The sequence below is a fragment of the Grammomys surdaster genome, unplaced genomic scaffold, assembly GCF_004785775.1.
Source record: "Grammomys surdaster isolate TR1022 unplaced genomic scaffold, NIH_TR_1.0 126029, whole genome shotgun sequence".
In the NCBI taxonomy this organism is placed as follows: domain Eukaryota; kingdom Metazoa; phylum Chordata; class Mammalia; order Rodentia; family Muridae; genus Grammomys; species Grammomys surdaster.
In genome coordinates, this window is record NW_021620842.1 from 2,091,585 (window position 1) to 2,112,687 (window position 21,103).

The 21,103-nt window shown below is 38.7% G+C and overlaps 1 protein-coding gene across 1 annotated transcript in view; it reads left to right on the top strand.

Moving 5' to 3' along the window:
- Rasef (RAS and EF-hand domain containing) overlaps positions 1-3,453 on the top strand; it is a 77,127-nt gene extending 73,674 nt beyond the window's left edge. The window contains exon 17 of the mRNA XM_028754640.1: positions 1,388-3,453. Coding sequence (XP_028610473.1) covers positions 1,388-1,493 — 106 coding nt within the window. The 3' untranslated portion in view covers positions 1,494-3,453. The remainder of the gene's footprint in view (positions 1-1,387) is intronic.
- Positions 3,454-21,103: the final 17,650 nt, after the last annotated feature.

Below are 21,103 nucleotides of genomic sequence, written 5' to 3' on the forward strand. Positions count from 1 at the left end.
TTGCAGTGCTGGGTTGGACCTTGTGTGGGCTGCACATGATTTCCACCACTGAGCTATACCCTAGTGCTATAACAATCTTTATAACTAGAACTGTAATTTCTAGTTTGGCTCATAGTTCCCACCTAGCTTTTTATGTAAACTATAAAGTCCAGGCTGCTCCCATGTGCCTAACAATCCTCATGGCTTTGTTTCACCTACCTCTCTACTTGAATGTGTGTGTGTGTGTGTGTGTGTGTGTGTGTGTGTGTGCAATTGAATAATAAATTGTAGACACAGCCAGGTTTGTGTCCAAGTTCTTGCTGTTCTGAATCTGGGATTCCTCTGCTGAAATTACAGCAGGTGAACGTCACTTCTTCTTTTTTTTTAGTTAATTTAATATTTTTAGAGAATTTCATACTTAAACAATGTATTTACTTCTATCATTCCATCCCTATTTCGACTCCTTTTATGTCCTCCTGACACCCTTTTAAATTCATAACTTCTTTAGCTTTTTTTGTTATACATACACATGTACATGAATGCACACACATGCACACACACATGTACATACCTAAACTGAGCCATTTTAATGTTACTTATTTGTAGATAGATATATTTAGGCTTGACCACTTGGGGTTGAATAACCTATAACAGGAGTTTATGCTATCTCGAGATAAAGAGCTATAGGCAACCCATGGGTTCTGAGAAAGAGGAAACCTCGATTCTTTTAAGAAGTTGTTTTAGTTAATTTTCTACTGCTGTGATAAAGATATTTCATAGAAGGAAGAGTTTTGGGTCCATTTATCATCATCATAGCAGAAATGTCTAACATCAGTCAGACATGGTGACTGGAAGTGAAAACAGAGATGAGGACTTCCTCAGCAATCTCCTCCCCTTGAATTAGGTAGATATATCTAAACAGATATATCTAAAAAGATAAATCTTAAACAGGAAGCAAAGAGCAAATATGGAATGGTGCCCAGGTTTTTAAACCTCAAAGTCTGTTCTGAATGATATCCAGCAAGATCAAAGCTCTGATCAAACCTCAGTCTATCAACTCTTCAAATGCTTGAGAATACAGGGGACATTGAATTCAAACAACCACATAAGTTCTTAAAGTGTCAGCTTCCCCTAGAAGCACCTTGGTTCCTATAAGACATTATAAATGTGAATTAGATAAACATATTTGTGACCATGCAATTATTTATCTAGGTATCTATCTCTTCCTCAGAGCTTTGTAGCCGACAGCCTACAATTTCAGCACAGATGGGACATATTTTTATGATAGAATGACCAAGGCTTTGCATTTGGAAGCTGTTTTAGTTTTCTATTGGCATTGTAATTAATTTCCACCAGTAAGTAAACAAGTAGCTTCCTTTTGTTGTGATCATTTTCTCCCATTTCCCAGGGAAGTGAAGAAAAGGACAGAGGATGATGACAGCAGATCCATCACCAGTTTGGCTGGTTCTACTTCCAGAAAGTCACTGCAGATGAAGAACTGTTGCAATGGCTAAAGCCCAGCTGTCCTTAGTTCACAAAGTCCTTGCTTCCAGATCACTGACTGTGGGATAGTGGCTCTCAAAGAAGCGGTGCATCAAATGACACTGGCCTCTGAAGAATCACAGGCTGCCAAATTGTGCTGCTCTTTCCTGTTCTCAGCAACCTCAGGCTTGCTTTGCTTTATCTCAGAGAGACATTGGGGCTTTTTGGCCCTATAGATCACTAAGAGAAAATGTGTTACTGTTTTTAATATGATATAGTAAAATAAAATAACATTCTCAGATCAAAGCTATTGAGAAACCACTTATAAAATTACTTTCTAAGAAAACCTGTAGTTTGTAGTTAACCTGTGACAGTGTTTACTTAAAATTTTGGACAAAAGAGTATAATTCTTTTTTTGTATTATGGAAGTCAGTGCTTTAAAAGAGAGTACTAGGAGATTGGCTGTATATTATATATTACAGCTTTTAACTATGGCTGGTATGAGGTAGCATGAATATTATCATTTGGCACCTCAGCTTTGCTCTTCCATAGCCTGATAATGTTGTACATGTCTAGGCCACATTAGATTGGTTTCCCTCTGTAAAACCTGGAAGTTGGACTCCAGGGCCTTTTGATGCTGAATTCTGTAGCATTTTAAGAAACAAGAAGGGCACAGTGATCTGCAGTCATGAAGGACGCTGTGAAGCCTACCTTTTGATATAAGGAATTGGTTTTTCAAATTTCTGAAGTAAAAACAGAATTACTTGAGAAAATGAAAATATTTTATACTCCAGTGAAAATAAAAACTACTTTTCATGAAAAGAGAAAGTATGTTTGAAAAATGTATGTAACAAAAAAATACAATTTCAAGAGGACTTGTTAAGTAAGTCTCTGGCTTTAAATGATAAGTGAAATTTTTAGCAGAGACATGTATAACATATACTACTGAAAGAACAATGCCACCAAAATGTATCTCACATAGTGACTGCCAGAGGCTGGGGGAAGAAGGGATTGGCACTAACGGCTAGGGGCATGTGCCTTCTTAGGAGAATTAGCCACAGTCTCATAGAATCAGCCTGGCAGTATTCCTGTTATAATTTTGAGTATGGTAAAAGCCACCAAACTCAGTATTTGAAAAGAATAAGTGTTAAGAATGTGAATTATGTTTCACAGAAAATATAATGGTAACTAAAATAATAACACTTTCCCAAATGAATATATTGTTGGTTGCTATTTCACACCGTTCCTGTAACATATTATCTGTAGCATAATGCCAGTCCCTCAACCCCTAACTTCAAGCATTAACTTCCTTCTTGATGAACAATGCAAGGTTGTTATTAGGCATAGCTTTGTTAAGTGCTGTATTTAAAAGAGGCTTTTAAAAAGTTGAGTCTTTTCTTTACATAAGGTAGCTTGTGACTGCTCATCACTAGTTTTTTTTTTCTCCTGGAACTTGCAGTGCCTTCCATTCCTCCTGATAAAAATGTCTTCCAAGAGTCAGAGGCTTCACTAAAAAAACATGTTTCCAGTAGCGTGAACCAATTAGATTATTTTTAGTAAGAGACAAACATCTTGGTTCATATAGGTCTAGGCTATGAATAGCTTATACAGAACACAAGTAATTCCTGTTACTTATCTAAGTTGTATAATGTATGTTCAAAACTTCTTTTTGTTGAACTAAAACAGGTGCTTGGGCTAGCAAAGTGTCTCAGGAAGTAAAAGTATTTGTTGAACAAGCTTGCCAACCCTAAATTGGTATCTGAACCCACAGTGGAAGGGCAGATCTGTCTCCTGAAAGTGGTTCTCTGATCTTCACATGTTTGTTCTAGTGACCAAATGATATGTGCACAAACATACACAGAGTAGTAGTTATATTTTTTAAGTAACACTTCTTTAAGCAACCCCTCCTGGGCTTTTGATTTGTCATCAAACTTTAAATTGCTCCAGCTTTTTTTTTTCTAAATGGGAACTGACTAGATACATTCACATAAAAAGCCACATACCTTATCTCTACAGAAGTACTCTTGGGTTTTAACAAGAAAACTGAATCTTCAGTAACTACACATGAATTGCTATTTTATGGTTAATGGTTTCCAGCTTCAGTTGAAAGGTTATATTTCTTTTATTTTTTTTTTTTGGTTTTTCGAGACAGGGTCTCTCTGTGTAGTCCTGGCTGTCCTGGAACTCACTCTGTAGACCAGGCTGGCCTCGAACTCAGAAATCCACCTGCCTCTGCCTCCCAAGTGCTGGGATTAAAGGCGTGCGCCACCACTGCCCGGCGAAAGGTTATATTTCTGATCAAAAAGAATATACTGATAGTGAGAAATGGGCAGAGAAGCTGACACACAGGTTGAAGTGGTGATCATTTTTGTAATATGGTTCACATAGAAGTTTGCCATTAGTTTCACCCTCTGGAATGAGTTTCCTAGACAAGGCTGAGTCTTACACAGTGATAGATTGCACTCACTGAACCGACACTGTTAGCATGTGTGTTACCCTGTTCTCTTTATTTCCCTCAAAGTCCATTTGTCTTCTCTGCTCTGTAACCAAGGGTGTATTATTAATTCAGATATTCTGCCCGGGGTTTTGCCTATAGTTGAGGGGACAGAACAGCTGTGTTTACCAGGAAGTTGACTAGATAATGTGACCAACAAGCCAACATACTTAGTGATCCAAATATAAAATATTCAAATTAAAGACTACTATCTCTGCTTAACAAACTTGTTTAAGGAAAAGCTGATTAGAGTTATTTTTATCTGGCTTGTTAGAAGACTCTTATTTTGATTTCTCTAAAGTGTTCTCAATTTAAAGTATATTTTAAGTAAATACAATTAAGCTTACTTTGATATAGTCGCATATTTCTTGCAAGTAATGTATTTTGTGTTTATTTTTCCTTAGACAATTTTTAAAAACTCAATGATGTTATATTTTCCTTTTAAATATACTTTAACACATTGGTTAATATATTAATTATCAAAAATAATGCTGGAGAAGTAGGCATTTTTTTTTTTACTGTTAACTTCTAGTCCTGTTTATATTTTTATAATTTATTTTTCTTCATGCTGCTTTATACAATGTTATACAACATTTAACTATTTAATACTAGGTGTGATTTGAATAAATAAAAACTGCCCCCCCTCCTCTAAAGATAGAATTGATTTAAGAGTAAAGACTTATTCTCATATGTATGCATTGGTTAGCCTCAGAATATTGTTTTTGTAGGTTTTTCTTATATATATGTGTGTGTGTAAGAAATTCAGTATGTATAGGACAGGTAAGCAACTGAAAACTGAGTCACTGTTATGTATATGATTTTGATTCATATGGTTTGCATTTTCCACAGTTTGAGCTGTATTTCATCCTACTGTTTAATGATCCTATAAAATATAATTGCATTGCAATGCAAATAGCCAAGGAACTACAAAATCTGTGCCTTAAAATACAATAAAGCGTTCTTCTTTTGGTCCCTTGGCCGTTTCTTGACCTTTCCTGTGGGTATTGTGAAGCCGCTGATTCCACAGTGTCTGCAGGACACAGTGCTCCTTCAGCACTTGTCTTTTCTGGTCATACAATTCTAGCAGTGGGAGAAAAGAATGAATGAATGTGTGCATTGGGTGCCTCAGCACAGGGCAGCAGGAAGCTCATTGAGCAAACTGGAAGACTAATAGTATGACTTTTGTAATAACATTACTGGATATGCTGTAGCCATTCTTTATTTTAAATTTTTAATTTTATTTTTACAGTCCAGTCTTACCTTTTTTTTTTAATAATTTCCTATTTTACACTGAACTTACATTTCAACTTCACCTCTATTTTTCTCCCATGTCCTTTCTGCTTCATGACAACTTTCATGAACTCTTTTTAATTATTTTTACACACACACACACACACACACACACACCTGCTGAGTCTGTGCAATATTGATTCTCTGTGAAGACATTTTTAGGGATGAACACTTGATAACCTTTCAGGGTACTTATTCACTAAGAGACAATATGTCTTAATGGCCACAGTTATAGGCTCCACAGTCAGATTCCTTAGCCTCATAGTAAAAGTATCTGAGCAACGGACAGGGCATCTAACTGCCAGAGGTTTGGTTTTGTTTTATTTTTTTTTATTTTTAAAATATTTTTATTTTTTTATCAGTGAAATAAGACACTTCTCATGTTTTCATGAGAACTAAGTGAATTCATATCTTTAATTGTTTGGAATTGTTCCTGGTACATTGATATCCCGCAGTTTGAAACCTTTAAGCTTCATTGTTTATTCTTGTTTAGGATAAGAGGTTCTGCAGCAGTGAATAATTAAACTTGTAAATTCTCTGGTTGACATGGGACATGAAGCATATAGAAGAATATCTCTTCCATTAACTGTCTCCTATAAGCATTCTTGTTTCAAATGACTCATATTTAGCATTATATCCTATAAGATATGGTATAAGGATGAATTTAAGAGGAGAAAATGACTAGAGGAAAATGAAGGTTTGACCATCAGAATGGAGGGATATGAATGAAGTCACACCTGAGGTCAGACCTTCACTAACCGGTGACTGGTAGAACAAGCTGTGGAGGGATGAAGAAAATGAGGACACTGCCTGAGACCTCAACTCTGTAAGACAGTAAAAACATAAGGTACATAATGGGCTTTACTAAGTAGAAAGTTACCTTTATGTTTATACTACATGAGACAGTGAAAAATTCACAAAGGAGTAAATCCCCAAATTAGTATATCATTCTCAAGCCTTGAAATAATAATTTTCTTTCAGATTTTTAATCTTAAGCTATATTTTCCTATTTGAAAATCAAAAGGGAGTAAACAAAATGCTTGTGATTGCATGGTAAAATATTTTTACATGTGCAAAATTCTAGGAATACCATTTGTCTTCACTTTTATGTGTCAGGTTTATTTATGAATTTGTTTCTTAATTTCCTATAGCGATATAATATAAGTAAAAGTCTTTTAATTATGACATCCCTGACAGTCCATCAGTCACATTGATAGGAGACAAAATGGACATAAAACTTTTCTGTTTTAAATACCACATTTGAACGTCATATAGAAAAGAATCTACATGTCAATAATGATGAGCCTGTTCTGAGTTACCTTTTAACAAGTGAGGAAGAATGCAGGACTTAGCAGCCATTGTTATGTGTGAAACTTCTGCTGCAATTGTTGGGTTAATGTGTGTCCTCCATGGGGGTCACTGGGGAGACAGAGGAAGTTTGCACTTTCCACATGCTGACCTGAGTTTGCATTGGTCTATGGGAACCCCACTTCGCAGTTGGGGGAGCACAGTCTGGGGTCCCCAGGAACTGCCAGAACTGGCTGGGACTCCCCAGGACCAGCTGGTTCTCAGGCTCTTGGGGCTCCAGGAGCTGCTGAAAGCTCCAGAAGGGCCAAGAACAAAGTGGCAGACGCAGGATGGATTGGCTCCTGGCCGAAGCCGAAGAAGGGAGAGAAGCTTCAGCTGTATCCAGAGGGGATGAGAGTTGTTGACTTGTCTTGGTGGCTTGCTTCGCTTGTTTGGGTTGATAGTCAGTGTGGCTAAGAACACAGAGAGGAGTTCTGCGGGAGATTAGACTGCAGCTCTGTTGTAGTCTTCCAATGCCTGCTCCATTGTTCCCCACAGAGGATCCAGATGAAAAGAAACAGTCCATGGTTTTAAGATGTTTATTGTCATGGTAGAAAGTAGATGAGAAACTAGACCCAGGGCGGGCCTGAGATTAAGTACCTTTTGAAGGGAGGAAAGTCTAGGAAGGAAAGCTTAATAAGTTAAGCCCCTCTGGCCTTTAGGTATCTCATTAATATGGAGGTACTGACTTGAGCCTCTGTGACCTGCGGTCATGCCTTCTATCTGTGGAAGGGATAGGAGTCATTGCCCTACATGACTAAAGGACACAATTCTATGGAGGGCTGAGGAATCGTGTCTGGAGCCTAGAGTCTGGGAGCATAAATGCCTGTGGTCCCTGTGGTCCCTTAGGATCACCGAGTGCTCCAGCCATTTCTAGCCTGTGCTCGACCATAAACCAGGCTTCCTTTCAGGGTCCTACAAACAATAATGAGGAAAAGTACAAAAGTTATAGAGGGAAGCCCTATGGATCTGAGATCAGACTGACTGACTGACTACACAGCCAGAGGAAAGGGTCTGACTCCAGAGTGATTGGCTGTCTTTCTTTCTGTATTGTTGTTCCCTATAATGTTCTCTGAGTGAAGGTGAGATGGGGGACAGGTCTTTAGGATGTTAGTTTTCTTTCTTCTCAAACTGTTCATTCTTTGAATACAGCAAAATTTAAGAACAAAATTTCTCTCTCTGCTTACTGTATCCATAGAGAGATATACAAACATATAAATATACAAAGGGGATTTATTATAGTGCCTTATGACTTGTTTTAAGTAGTCCAACAAATGGCTGTTTACCACAGAAAGTCTAACATGTTCCAGTTAGATACATGTTCCATGTATCCAGTATATGTTCATTCTGTGAGACTAGGTCTCACAGCTAGTCTTCAGTTTATGCTGGAATCCTGAGGAAGTAGGATTTAATGCTGATGAGAGAATGGAGTTGCTAGCAAGAAGGAGAACAAGCAAGCAAAAAGTGGAAATTTCCTTCTCCCATGCCCTTAATATAGACTGTCACAAGAAGATGGTGCCTAAATTAAAGATGGATTGATCGTTCCAGCTCAAAACATTCGGATTAAAGGTGTATTGCTCTTCCTACCTCAAAATATTTGAATTAAAGCTGCATTTTTCCACCTCAAAAGATCCAGATTAAAAGTGAGTCCTCTTCAATTGACTTAACTAAGAAAATATACTTCATGGGAATACCTAGTCACTTGGGTTTTAGTTTATTCCAGATGACAGGTTAGCAATCAAGATTACCCATCACTTGTATATATTTCTAAATGTAACTTATTCAACCTGTATAATGTTATTTATATGTATGTTTTCAGTGGTATTTGGTATTGGATAATACATTGTTACGTTATTCCATGAGAAAGAAATTTCCTCCTGATCTAAGCATTAGTTAGTGCCTGTAATACTTTGTGTAGTTTACAGCCTTGTGGAGTTCCCTCTGTCCAGTTTCACATGTCTATTGGTTATATTCTTGTTCAGCTTGGTTTTTAGGCAGTCACATTGGTAAGACTTCAAGAGTTGAGCTTCTGATATCACTAGGAAACACAGTCTAACAGCAAACACCCTGATCCTTTCTTGGTCTTTCAATTTTTTTCCCCACTCTTCTGTAATGTTACTTGAGCCTTAAGTATGGGAGTATTTTGTTTAGATGTATCTACTAGGACTGGGCTCTGCAACTCAGCCTTTTGATTGTTTGTGCTTTTCTGCAGTGTTATCTATTTCAAAGAGATGCAGTGTGGACATATTGGGTATAATGACAAATAGTTACAATGTAGTTAGGGATTATGCTGATTTAGTAAATTAGTACTTGTAGGTTTTTTTTTTTTTTTTTTGATGGGTGTAGAACGTTTATTGATGGTATCTCAGAGAGTAAGGAGGGCTCCCTAGGCCCCTCCTGTTGTTATGGGGGTCCGGGAAGGAAATTGTGAGGGAGATGCTCAGTGTTGGGGACAGGGACTCCTCAGCAACCGAGGGCCTCTCTCTTGCTCTCAGTGTCCTTGCTGGGGTGGGTGGTCCAGGGTTTCTTACTCCTTGGAGGCCATGTAGGCCATGAGGTCCACGACCCTGTTGCTGTAGCCGTATTCATTGTCATACCAGGAAATGAGCTTTACAAAGTTGTCATTGAGAGCAATGCCAGCCCCAGCATCAAAGGTGGAGGAGTGGGAGTTGCTGTTGAAGTCACAGGAGACAACCTGGTCCTCAGTGTAGCCCAGGATGCCCTTCAGTGGGCCCTCAGATGCCTGCTTCACAACCTTTTTGATGTCATCATACTTGGCAGGTTTCTCCAGGCGGCATGTCAGATCCACAACAGATACATTGGGGGTAGGAACACGGAAGGCCATGCCAGTGAGCTTCCCGTTCAGCTCTGGGATGACCTTGCCCACAGCCTTGGCAGCACCAGTGGATGCAGGGATGATGTTCTGGGCAGCCCCACGGCCATCACGCCACAGCTTTCCAGAGGGGCCATCCACAGTCTTCTGAGTGGCAGTGATGGCATGGACTGTGGTCATGAGCCCTTCCACGATGCCAAAGTTGTCATGGATGACCTTGGCCAGGGGGGCTAAGCAGTTGGTGGTGCAGGACGCATTGCTGACAATCTTGAGCGAGTTGTCGTACTTCTCGTGGTTCACACCCATCACAAACATGGGGGCATCAGCAGAAGGGGCAGAGATGATGACCCTTTTGGCCCCACCCTTCAAGTGGGCCCCGGCCTTCTCCATGGTGGTGAAGACGCCAGTGGATTCCACGACATACTCAGCACCAGCATCGGCCCATTTGATGTTAGCGGGATCTCGCTCCTGGAAGATGGTGATGGCCTTCCCGTTGATGACAAGCTTCCCATTCTCAGCCTTGACTGTGCCGTTGAACTTGCCATGGGTGGAGTCATACTGGAACATGTAGACCATGTAGTTGAGGTCAATGAAGGGGTCGTTGATGGCAACAATCTCCACTTTGCCACCAGATGGAGAGCAGAAGGCAGCCCTGGTAACCAGGCGCCCAATACGGCCAAATCCGTTCACACCGACCTTCACCATTTTGTCTACGGGATGAGGCTGGCACTGCACAAGAAGATGCGGCGATCTCTGGAACAGGGAGGAGCAGAGAGCCGTAGGTTTTTTAATATCTATGATTTCACTACCACTGAGTAAATAACTAGGTTTCCACTACCAGGTATGGTTTCTTTATTGTGGAACATATGTTTCTTAGTCACTGTTCCATCACTGTGAATTGACACTGGTTACCACTGCAATTCTTATAAAAGAATTTATCTGAGGCTTTGTTACACTCCCAGAGGTTTAGCCCATTGTCATTATGGTGGTATACATGGTGGCACACAGGCATACATGGTGCTGAGGAAGTGGCTGAGACTTCTATATCCAGATCACAGGCAATGGGAAGGGAATCCAGGCTTTTGAAACCTCAAAGCATACTTTCAATGATACTTCCTCTAGCAAAGCTTCTCTTAATCCTTTTAATTCCTTCAACCAGTACCATTTGCTGATAACTAAGCATTCAAATATATGTGCCTATAGGGGCCATTCTTATTCAACCCACCACAGTATGTGTGCCACTGCTGCACCCTTAGGGTTCAGTCCATGCTGTTTGTTCATTTGGTTCATAAGCATCACAGATTGGTAAAACCATTGGTTGTCTACCTCCTTTGGAACCCTACATGGCCCCTTCCAGTACCAAGAAAGCTATTTCTCCAGGAGAACATATTTAGGTCAGTTCCAGTTCAAGGGCCTCTAAGACCTATTTCTAAGCATCTTTGCTTCTGCACTAGGAACTTCCACTTCTTGGTGTGGGATAGGGGCAACCAAGGGCAATAGTAATTGGCGATTTTTTGAGAGTCTTTTGGACATCCCTGACCAATGACTCAAAATAAGGCTTCTCATGTTTGGAATTGGGTAGGTTTAAGTTAACCTTTGGCTTTTGGAGGGAGTGTTGTTAGCCTGGATGAGAAAAGTTCAGTAAAACTATGTATGTATATTAACACACAGAATTACATACATTAATAATTTTATTAAGTAGTTAATAGTATGATTGGTTATGACATTCAAACATCTGTATTGTTATTATATCATTTTCTTCCTTCTTTCATTCCTCCATCCCTTCTCCCTAAAGGTTTGCCCTTTCCCATGTTCCTTGTCACAGCACTTCGCTTTTACCTTCCTCCCTTCTTTTATACTTGCCATTTTCCTGCTCTCTACAGATCTCCACTTCTCATTTCCCTGATCAGGTCAGGTGTACCTTACTCTTCCCCTTACTATTGCTCCCCTACCTTCCTATCCTGTCCACAGTCCTGGTTTACATCTTGGATTCTTAAGATATTTCAGGTTATGTATGCATAGCTGAGGATATGGGGCTAGGAGCTTCATGTGTGAGAGGACAGGACGTGGGACATACAATGTTTGTCTTTTGGGAACTGGCTTACCTCATTCAATATGATCTTTTCAAGTTCCATCTTTTTTTTTTACTGCATCTTATGTTTTTGGTATCTTTGTCAAATATTAAATGGAAGAAGTTATGTTTAGTCATGCTTGGATCTTCAATTTTGTTCCATTGGTGTGCATGCTTGTTTTTGTGACAGGATCATATTGTTTCAATTACTATGGTACTGTAATATATCTTAATATCTGGACTAGTAATCTCTCCATCAAATTTCTCTTCCTTTTGCTCATGATTTTTTCACTCTCTGTGGCCTTTCCTTGCTCCATATGAATTTTAGGTTATTATTATTATTATTATTATTATTAATTTTATTACATTTAAAATAGTGTCCCTTCCTGCCTCCCCACTACAAGCCCCCCCACCACACCCCACTTTCTCTTTGCGTCTGAGAAGATGCTTTATCACTCACCCACCCACCCACTTGCACTTCACCCCTCTAGCATCCTGCTTCTCTGGGGCATCAAACGTCCATAGGACCAAGAACTTCCATACTCACTGAGGCCAGACAAGACAGTCCTCTGCTATATATGTAGCTGAGGCCACAGACCAGCCCATGTATGCTTTTGGTTGGTCACTTAGTCCCTGGGAGCTCTGAAAGGTCCTGTTAGTTGATACTGATGTTCTTCCTATGGGATTGCAATCCCCTTCTGTTACTCCTGTCTTTCCCCTAACTCTTCCATAGGGGTCCCTGGGCTCAGTCCAATGGTTGGCTGTAAGTATCTGCATCTGCCTCAGTCAGGTGCTAGCAGATCCTTTCAGAATGCAGCCATGTCAGACTCCTGTCTACAAACACATCTTGGTATTAGCTATAGTATAGGGGTTTGTTGTCTGAGGATGGAACAGATCCCAAGGTGGGGCAGTCTCTGGATGGTCTTTCAAGCAGACTCTGCTCTATTTTTGTCTCTGCATTTTCTTTAGACAGGAACCTGCGTCAAAAATTTTGAAGATGGGTGGTCCCATCCCTAACTGGAAGTCATGTCTATATACTGGAGGTGGTCTCTTCAGTTTCTATTTGCCCACTCTTCTGCATTTTGGCTAATGTTATCCCCATTGCTTTTGGGAAGCATCCCACATCCCTGGTGTCTAGGCATTTCTAGTGGTTTCCTCTATTTCCCACCCCATACTGCTGCATATTTCTATTCATTCTCCTGGCCCTCTGGACTTCTTTCCTATCTCTCCTCATACCTGACCTTGCTCCCTTTTTCCTCTTCCTACTCTCTCCCATTCAGGTCCATACCCCATGCTTCTTGTGATTATTCTGTTCCCTCTTCTAAGTGCGATTGAAGCATCCACGCTTAACTTCTTTCTTGTTAAGCTTTATATGGTCTATGACTTGTGTCATGAGTATTTTAAAGTTTTGGGCTTATCAGTAAGTACTTACCCTGAATCTCCTTCTGAGTCTGGGTTACCTCATTCAAGATGATATTTTCTAGTTCCATCCATTTTTCTGCAAAATTCATGATGTACTCAGCTAAGTAGTATTCTATTGCATAAATATACCACATTTTCTAAATCTATTCTTCAGCTGAGGGTTGTTTCTAGCTTCTGGATATTATAAATAAGGCTACTATGAACATAGTGGAGCACATGTTCTTGTCATATCTTGAAGCATCTTTTGGGTATATGCCCAGTAGTGATATAGCTGGGTCTTCAGGTAGAACTATTTCCAATTTTCTGAGGAACTACTGAGTTGATTTCCAGAGTAGTTGTAGCAGTTTGCAACATTCTAGGATAGATTTTTAAGTTTCTTTAAAGAATATAATGGATATTTTGATTTCAATTGCATTGAATCTGTAGTTAGCTTTTGCTAAAATGATCATTTTGAAGTGTTAACTTTACCAGCCCATGAGCATGAGATGTTTCTCATTTTCTAGTGTCTTTCTTTCTATTTCTCTTTAGAGGTTTAAAGTCATCATCATAGATGGGCTTTACTTCTTTGATTAAGTTTATTCCTGGATATTTCACTTTACTTTGAGGATAATTTGAAAGGACATGTGCCTATGATTTTCTTCTTTTTGTGTTCATTGTTGCTCTATAGACAAGCTATTGTTTTGTCCAAGTTGATTCTCTATACTATCACATTTATAAATTTGATTTTCTTTTCTAGGATCTTCAGATAGTGTTTTTTAAAAAAAATCTCTGGTGTATAGTATTATGGCATCTGCAATAGGGATTGTTTGACTTATTCTTTCCATCCCTTTAATTTCCTTCTCTTGTAATACTGCTCTAGCTTGTATTTTGAGCACATTATTGAAAAGGAGTCGAGACAATAGATAATCATTTCTCCCCTTTCTTTCTTCCATCTAACCCCTCTCTTGTTTTCTCCCTCCAACTCTTCCCATCTATCCATGTTTGCATGAGCTTAACAGCCTCTTTTTCTTTATTATTTCATATAGATAAAGAGATGATAAATAAACACACAAAAATGTAAATACAAAAGCTTAGTCTTTTTCTTTGTGTGTATGTAATTTCAGGGCTAACCACTTTGTATTTGGCATTCATCTAGCAGGCTTAACCCTGAGAAGGGCTAATTCTCTCTTTCTAGGCAGTCATTATTTATGTATAGTTCTTTGCATGAGGGTGGGATTCTGTGAAAATTTCCCCTTCTGTCTTAGCATACCTACTGATATTGTCATTACTCGTGCATACAGGTGTCCGTTTCTAGGATTCTCAATCTTAAAAGACTTCCTGCTCCTCTGGCTCTCACATCTCCTCCCTCTTCTATGGTATTCTTCAAATCTTAGATGCAAGAGATTTGGGCTGGACTCCACAGAACCTCTGCCCAACTGTGTTTTCTTGTTCATATAGTTCTTTATCATCTTTAGGGGTTGGACTTCTTAATATCTTCCCATCAACCTTTTTTTTTTCCATGCACATTTCCTAGCTGTATGTTACAGCCATGATAGAGATAATGATCCTTTTCGGAAGAGTTTTATGGATGGTTTCAATGTGATTTTAGTGACAGAATAAATATTATTAAATTTGCCACAGGTACGTTTTGCTAACTATTCAAGAAACAGATACTTAACTCTTTCGGTAAAATCCAGAAAACAGCATGGTTTCTTGCTTTGTGACCTAGCTTCTGCCTGCCCATTGGCTGATAATTAAATCAGTGAACATTTATTGAGCTCCAGTGTTTCCTGAGTTTTAATGTTATAAACTGTGGCAGTATCATGTGAATCTAAAAACCTGTCACTTTAGTTTCTTGATATTTCAAAGAAATCAGATAAAACTTTGGGGAAGAAAATAAAAATCTTTATAATTTATTTACACTAAAGGGAGAAAGAGGTCGAATTACATTCTTCGTATGCATATGGCCACTGTGCAATTTATCAAAAATTTAGGGGATAGACCTTGATCTCATCATTCTTCAGTTTATAACTCTTAATTTATAATCTTCTTCTGCTTGAAAGCATTTTCTCCTCACTTAGAGTTACAGATGAGTACAGGATGAAGCCTGGCATCTAAGACTTCACTTTGGGTCTCTTCTTTTGGCTCAGACTCCTGCTTGATTCCACACAGGCCTGTTAATCACTCAAGTAGTATCTGTCTACCTAATATATTCTGTATCACTTAAAATCTAAATAATAATAAATAATGTTGTCAGAGTTTCTACAGTCAAAGCCTGGACCTGTCCAGCTGTAATAATCTAGTGCTTGACTTCTGTCTTCAGTAAGATAATTAAAACAACAAGTAATAGTGAAAATCTGAGAAAGGAAATGTATTCCCTGTGGCAGTATTGGGAAGAGAAATGAATGAAATAGTCCAGTCATCCATCACCCTCTTGCCAACCTACACATATCTGTCTTGGAGTCCTGAGGTGTTTAGGTTTAAATGGATTATAAATAGTATGTATAATCAAGCAGTCCTATCAAGGGATGGTTCTGTCCATCATTGAACAGAAAAACCCCTAGTTGTCTCCAGTGTGCTGTGCAAAGTTGTCTGAGAAGGCATCAATACTGTGTTGAAGGCCAGCTTCAACATTACAGGGTAAACCAAGGAGGGCTGAGTGTGGAGTTGGTAATTCATCATTGAGCAGACTTCTTCTGAGGGAGCAACACTTAATTCTCTGGGGCCAGCAAGAAAGGGGAAAAATACACACACACACACACACACACACACACACACACACACACTGGATGAAACCAGTTTGGACAAACTCCCAATAACTTTATATACATGCATACATACATACATACATACATACATACATACATATATACATATTTGATGGATGGAGCAAAGCTCCAACAGCACATACCATACATACATATATACATACATACATACATACATACATACTTACAGATTGACAGACATATACATATTTGCACATCGAGTGGATGCTGAAAAACTTCAACAAGCAGGCTCCAACAAATTCATTTTTTCCCTTAGACCTTTTATACCCCCTAAGGCAAAGTTTTCTATGTAAGGAGAAAATTACCTCATAGCCAGAAGTTATATATTCTCTAAAAAACTATCACCACAAAATATTCTTCATAAATAGATTAAAATCATTATACAAAAAGAAATTACAGCAAGATTATTGACTATGTATTCTTCTTTTGAAACTCATACCTAACTAAACATTTTCCTCTATTTTTTCTCTACACAAGTGCATCATATCCCCAAAGCAATAATTCCTTTGTGATTAACAAACTTTAAGCAAGACAGTCTACAGTAGTAAGTTCTTTTCTATGCTTAGCTGATGACAATTTGTATTTATGAAGAAACAGATCATTGTCTATCTTACATTTTATTTTTGAATTTATTTATTCTTGATCAGTTAAACTGGCTGATCATCTATTCTATTCTTACAAATATAATAGACTTACCAGCTCTTTGTTAATGACCTTCCCTTTCAGCATGCATACTGAAAACCTGTTGTCATATCCCAAGGCACAAGGTCTAGGAACTCAGACCCAACCTAGATCAAATGTTTTCTTTGACCATTAACTTGCTCCTAGCCTATTTTTCTTGCTCCTACAATTATATGCTTACAGTACATGAAAGCTCATGATGCGCCTTTGCTACCCTATACAATACCTGCTACTCTATTAGGAAGGGGCACACTCTATTTTTGATTCTAACTTAAAATTTTCTACCAATTATACTAACTTCCCAAGTTTAATTAAATCAAACTAACTTCCTAAAACTACTTAAAACAGTATTCCATAAAAACATTAATTTATCTAAACAACATTATCTAGAGAACGTGTATCTTCATGTTGATCTGCAGGAAACTTGCCCTACAGAATGGGCTATCACCCAAGAAAGTAATCATACCAGGCTATAGGAAATGAGGATCTCTCTAAGCCCAGTAAATGAGGAATATGGCAATGACAAGCATGAGAATGCACATCAGTAGAAAGAACCAATCCTGGGACAATGCCTCTAAGTTTGTGCCTTTCTAAGGTATACCTGTTGCATCCAAGCAAAATAGTAGGCCATCTCCAGAAAGCTCACTTGGCAACTGGAGCTCTTCCTGAATGGTATCTGCCAGTACTCTGTGAACTCTCTCCTAGAAACAAGTTCTAGTACCTGGCTGGAACTTTGTCCTCCTTAAAGAATGAGAATCTTGGGCTAAATTCCAAGTTAAATGTGGGGCAGTGGGCTGTGAGAGGCAACTGGGTGCCTGGTTGAGCACAGGCCTCGAACACTGGACCCTAATGGGACATCAGATGTTCAGCTCTGTGCCTGGGTCCTGGTTCCTTTCATTTAGTTTCAGCCCTCCACAGCTCCTCCCACAGAGAGGTCTATGGCCATCAGTCAGGTGGAACAGTGCCTCAGGCTCTCCCAAATGTAGATGAAGTATCTCCACCAAGCCAATAGGTGTTATCTGCTGCCAGACCCTGACCCACCCCAAAACTGTATAAAACTGAACCCTATTTGGGAAAAGTAAAGGTGTATGAGAATCATCCCATTGTCTGAGAGTTTCTGTCACAAGAGCTGTAACACTTGAGAAGAGATTTGCTCTCCTAAAGCACCTTCAGGACCCTCCCCTCGTTGCTAACTAGCCCAGGCCTGGTCAACACAGAGGGACAGGTGCAGCACCTGGGAGTAACTGGATAGCAACAGTGGATATTGGGCAGAGGCAGCAGCGCAGGCAGTGGAGGCAATTCCCCCTCCCTGCTCACACTCTACTCCCTTGGCCCAGACCCTCCCCACCCCACACCCAGCCGGGCCAGAGACTTTTGTGGGATGCCCTCCAGAACAGCGACCCACAGTCAAGGAGATCGATTTATTCACTAGTTTGATAGTGAGGAAAGGAAATAAGTGTTTCTGTAGAATGTCTACCAGGATAGTTACAACCTAATTACTGTCATCTTTAATTCCAGAGAGAGCTATAGACTCTAGCAGGATAGGCTATTCTTTAAATGGAGTGCCTACATATAAGGGAGAGTCTGGACCTTGGAGCAACAATAATCATTTTATATGAACCAGCATATTCCTCCTAGCAATTACAACAGGAGGGACTTCTCAGTACCTTTCAGAAGAAGACCTGAGAAATTGATGTCATATGACCTGGTTTTAAGTTACTCCATATTGTATAAAACAGTACTTTTTCAAATCATGCATCGGCCCGAGAGACTCCATTTTACAAGTGACTTTTGACTTCATCTTGAGAATAAAGAATGAAGCTGCACCTTGATGGACATTAAACAGCGGCATCTGTTCCCATAGTGCATAAAGGGATAAATGACCTACCTCTCATGCTAGCCAGTTATATGCTAACTTGACACAAGCTAGAGTCATTGTGAAGAAGCACAATTTTCTCTAAACTGAGAAAACGCCCATGCCAGACTTGCCTTTGGGCAAGCCTTTGGAGTATTGCCTTCTTCTTTTTTTAAAAAATTATTATTTTTATTGGATATTTTATTTACATTTCAGATGTTCTCCCCTTACCTCATTTCCCCCTCCCACCCAGGAAACCCCTATGCCATCCCCCCTCCTCCTGCTTCTATGAGGATGTGCCCCCACCTACCCCCCAACTCCCACCTCCCCACCCTCAAATTCCTGCACACATGGCATGCTACCAGAGTATCTGTGAGTTCATTCGAGCAATAATCCTATTGTATCTCAGAGGCACTGTTTCCTTGAAGTTATCCATTATGTCTGTTTTCCAGATCTTTTATGTATCCTCTTCTGTACAATTGACTGAACTTTGAGGGGAGGTATTTGATAAAGACTTCCTATTTAGGATTGAGCATTTCAAAATCTCTCACTCTCTGTATATCTGTATATTGTTCAGCTATGTGTCTGTGCATTAGTTTCCATCTACTAAAAAAAGAAACTTCTCTGATGAGGGCTGAGCAAGGCACTACTTTTTTGGTGAAAATGATTATATATATAGTTTTATATATCATAATATATATCATTTTATATATCATAATATATATATATGTGTATATATAATTTTGTATATCATTCATATATATATATATATACATATATATATATATATATATATATATGTATATATATATATATATATATATGTCATGGAACATGGAGAAGTTAACCTGGTGCTTACCTAGAAACTTCATCCCTACTGACAGGTGTTCATTGTATTAAATGATACTGCATCTTACTGGAGGAGAAAGATAATCATCAACACCTTCCAGCTACAGATCCTGAAACTTACAACATAGACCAGTGCAATATATACAGGTGCAATAATGTCATAGGTGTAACTTACTACTTTCTGATTAGATTTCCAACTCACTAAATGAGATGTAATTCATGTCTGACCTTGCCAAAGTGTCCTGAAACTTGACACTAGAGAGTACATTAACCTAGGGGAAAACATACTATTATTATGCTAAAGGAATATAACAATAAAATTACTCTTAATGACAGTCTGCTATACCCATAGACATTAATAATCTTAAGACTCAAATAGTAATTGAATTTGGTCTCAGAGAACTGAAGGTCAACATTTGAATTACCAAATGAATGATAGTGTTCCTTAGATTTCTGTTTTGACTTTTATTGGAATCTTTATCCAATAAAATATCCAATAAAATAGTTCTGAAGAAATTAAATACAAAATAAAATTAAATAAAGTGAAAGTTCTAGCAGAATTCATTCTTAGGCAAACTATATTCATTTCTTTTATAGCCTCATAGAAAGATGAAATAAAAGGTGGGAAATCAGTAAAGGGCAACAGGGAGAGTACAGAGAAATGTCATGGTCCCAATCAAATGGAGATTGTTATTTTGCTTTAGTCCAGGTGAAACTTGAAGTTAGGGTCATGCCTAAACAAACTCTTACTTGAATGGTTTCCAATAGGAACATCATAAAACTTTTAGTGGGATGATCCAGTTTTAAAATTATCATCCCATTATTGGACAATTTCATATTTATAAAGCCTTAGTGTTGAAGGTGTTCCTATGTCAGAAAAAATGAATAGGGTGGAGTAAAAGCAACATAGCAGAAGCCACCCCCATCAAGTTTCTGAAACTTTCCATATCTCAACACACCATTATTCCAATAGGGATTGTTTTTAGACATATTTTTCTAATCATTCCATCTCTATGATCATTTAATGCCACAGCTACATTCCATGTCTCCTACATACTGGAAATATCCAGACGTTATACACTAAGGAAGACTTCCTGTCCTCCTGCACCTTCCCACAAAGACTTCTGCCTCTTGTGGGTGATGTTGTTAATTGATAATCTAGATGAGAAGAGATGAGAAGTGAACCCAGGAACCTTGGAGTTATGACAGAGATTACTGGCTCAGCACAGCCTTACTGTAAACTGCATTTTTGCCATTTTCAGATTTTATGATGCTTAGATATTTTCTGAAACCTTAGTTTCTTCAGAGATAGATATTAATTTAAAAAGTCAAGACCAAGACAAAAGAAAGCACAGCCAAGTATAGTATGGTGGTTCTTAAAACTGGCTGACTTCACTCCTGCCTTTCTACTCCAATTTACTTGACTTATCTCTTGACAATATGTATCCCTGTTGATCCTGAGAGTTCACCTTTCTTCATTTCCACTAGTCTCCTTTGTCCTGACAATTCTTTTCAAATTTGTTTCTCTGGCATCCATTGTTTGAGATAATGCTGAGTGCCCTGTCTTTTTGTAACTTAGCTGGCTAGAGCCAACCATCGTGTAGCCAAGCCTGCTGTGTTAACAGAATCATGTACCTCATAATCTCACAAACTATCTGGCTACCATGGTCTACATGGTTGGTCATAGTACAGATAGATAAGCAGGAATGTCATCATTAACTTTTAAGACCTTTATTAGAGGACTTGTATTCTTTATCCATCTTTTTCTTCCTTTTCTGATTTGTTAATTCTTTTGTTCATTTATTCATTAAGTTCTTCTAAACAAAGGAAGCAAAACCAATATTTCAATAGATGTTAGCATTAGAAATAGACCTAGAAGTTTTGTGTTCCTCCACTTTTTCCTTATTTCTGGATGGTCCAGCTTATTATTATAACTTGACATTTAATGATCATTTTTTCCCAGGTACAACAAACAGATACTTAGTTTAATGACCATTGCAGATGAGATTTGTTTCCACTGGCTGAGGGGTTT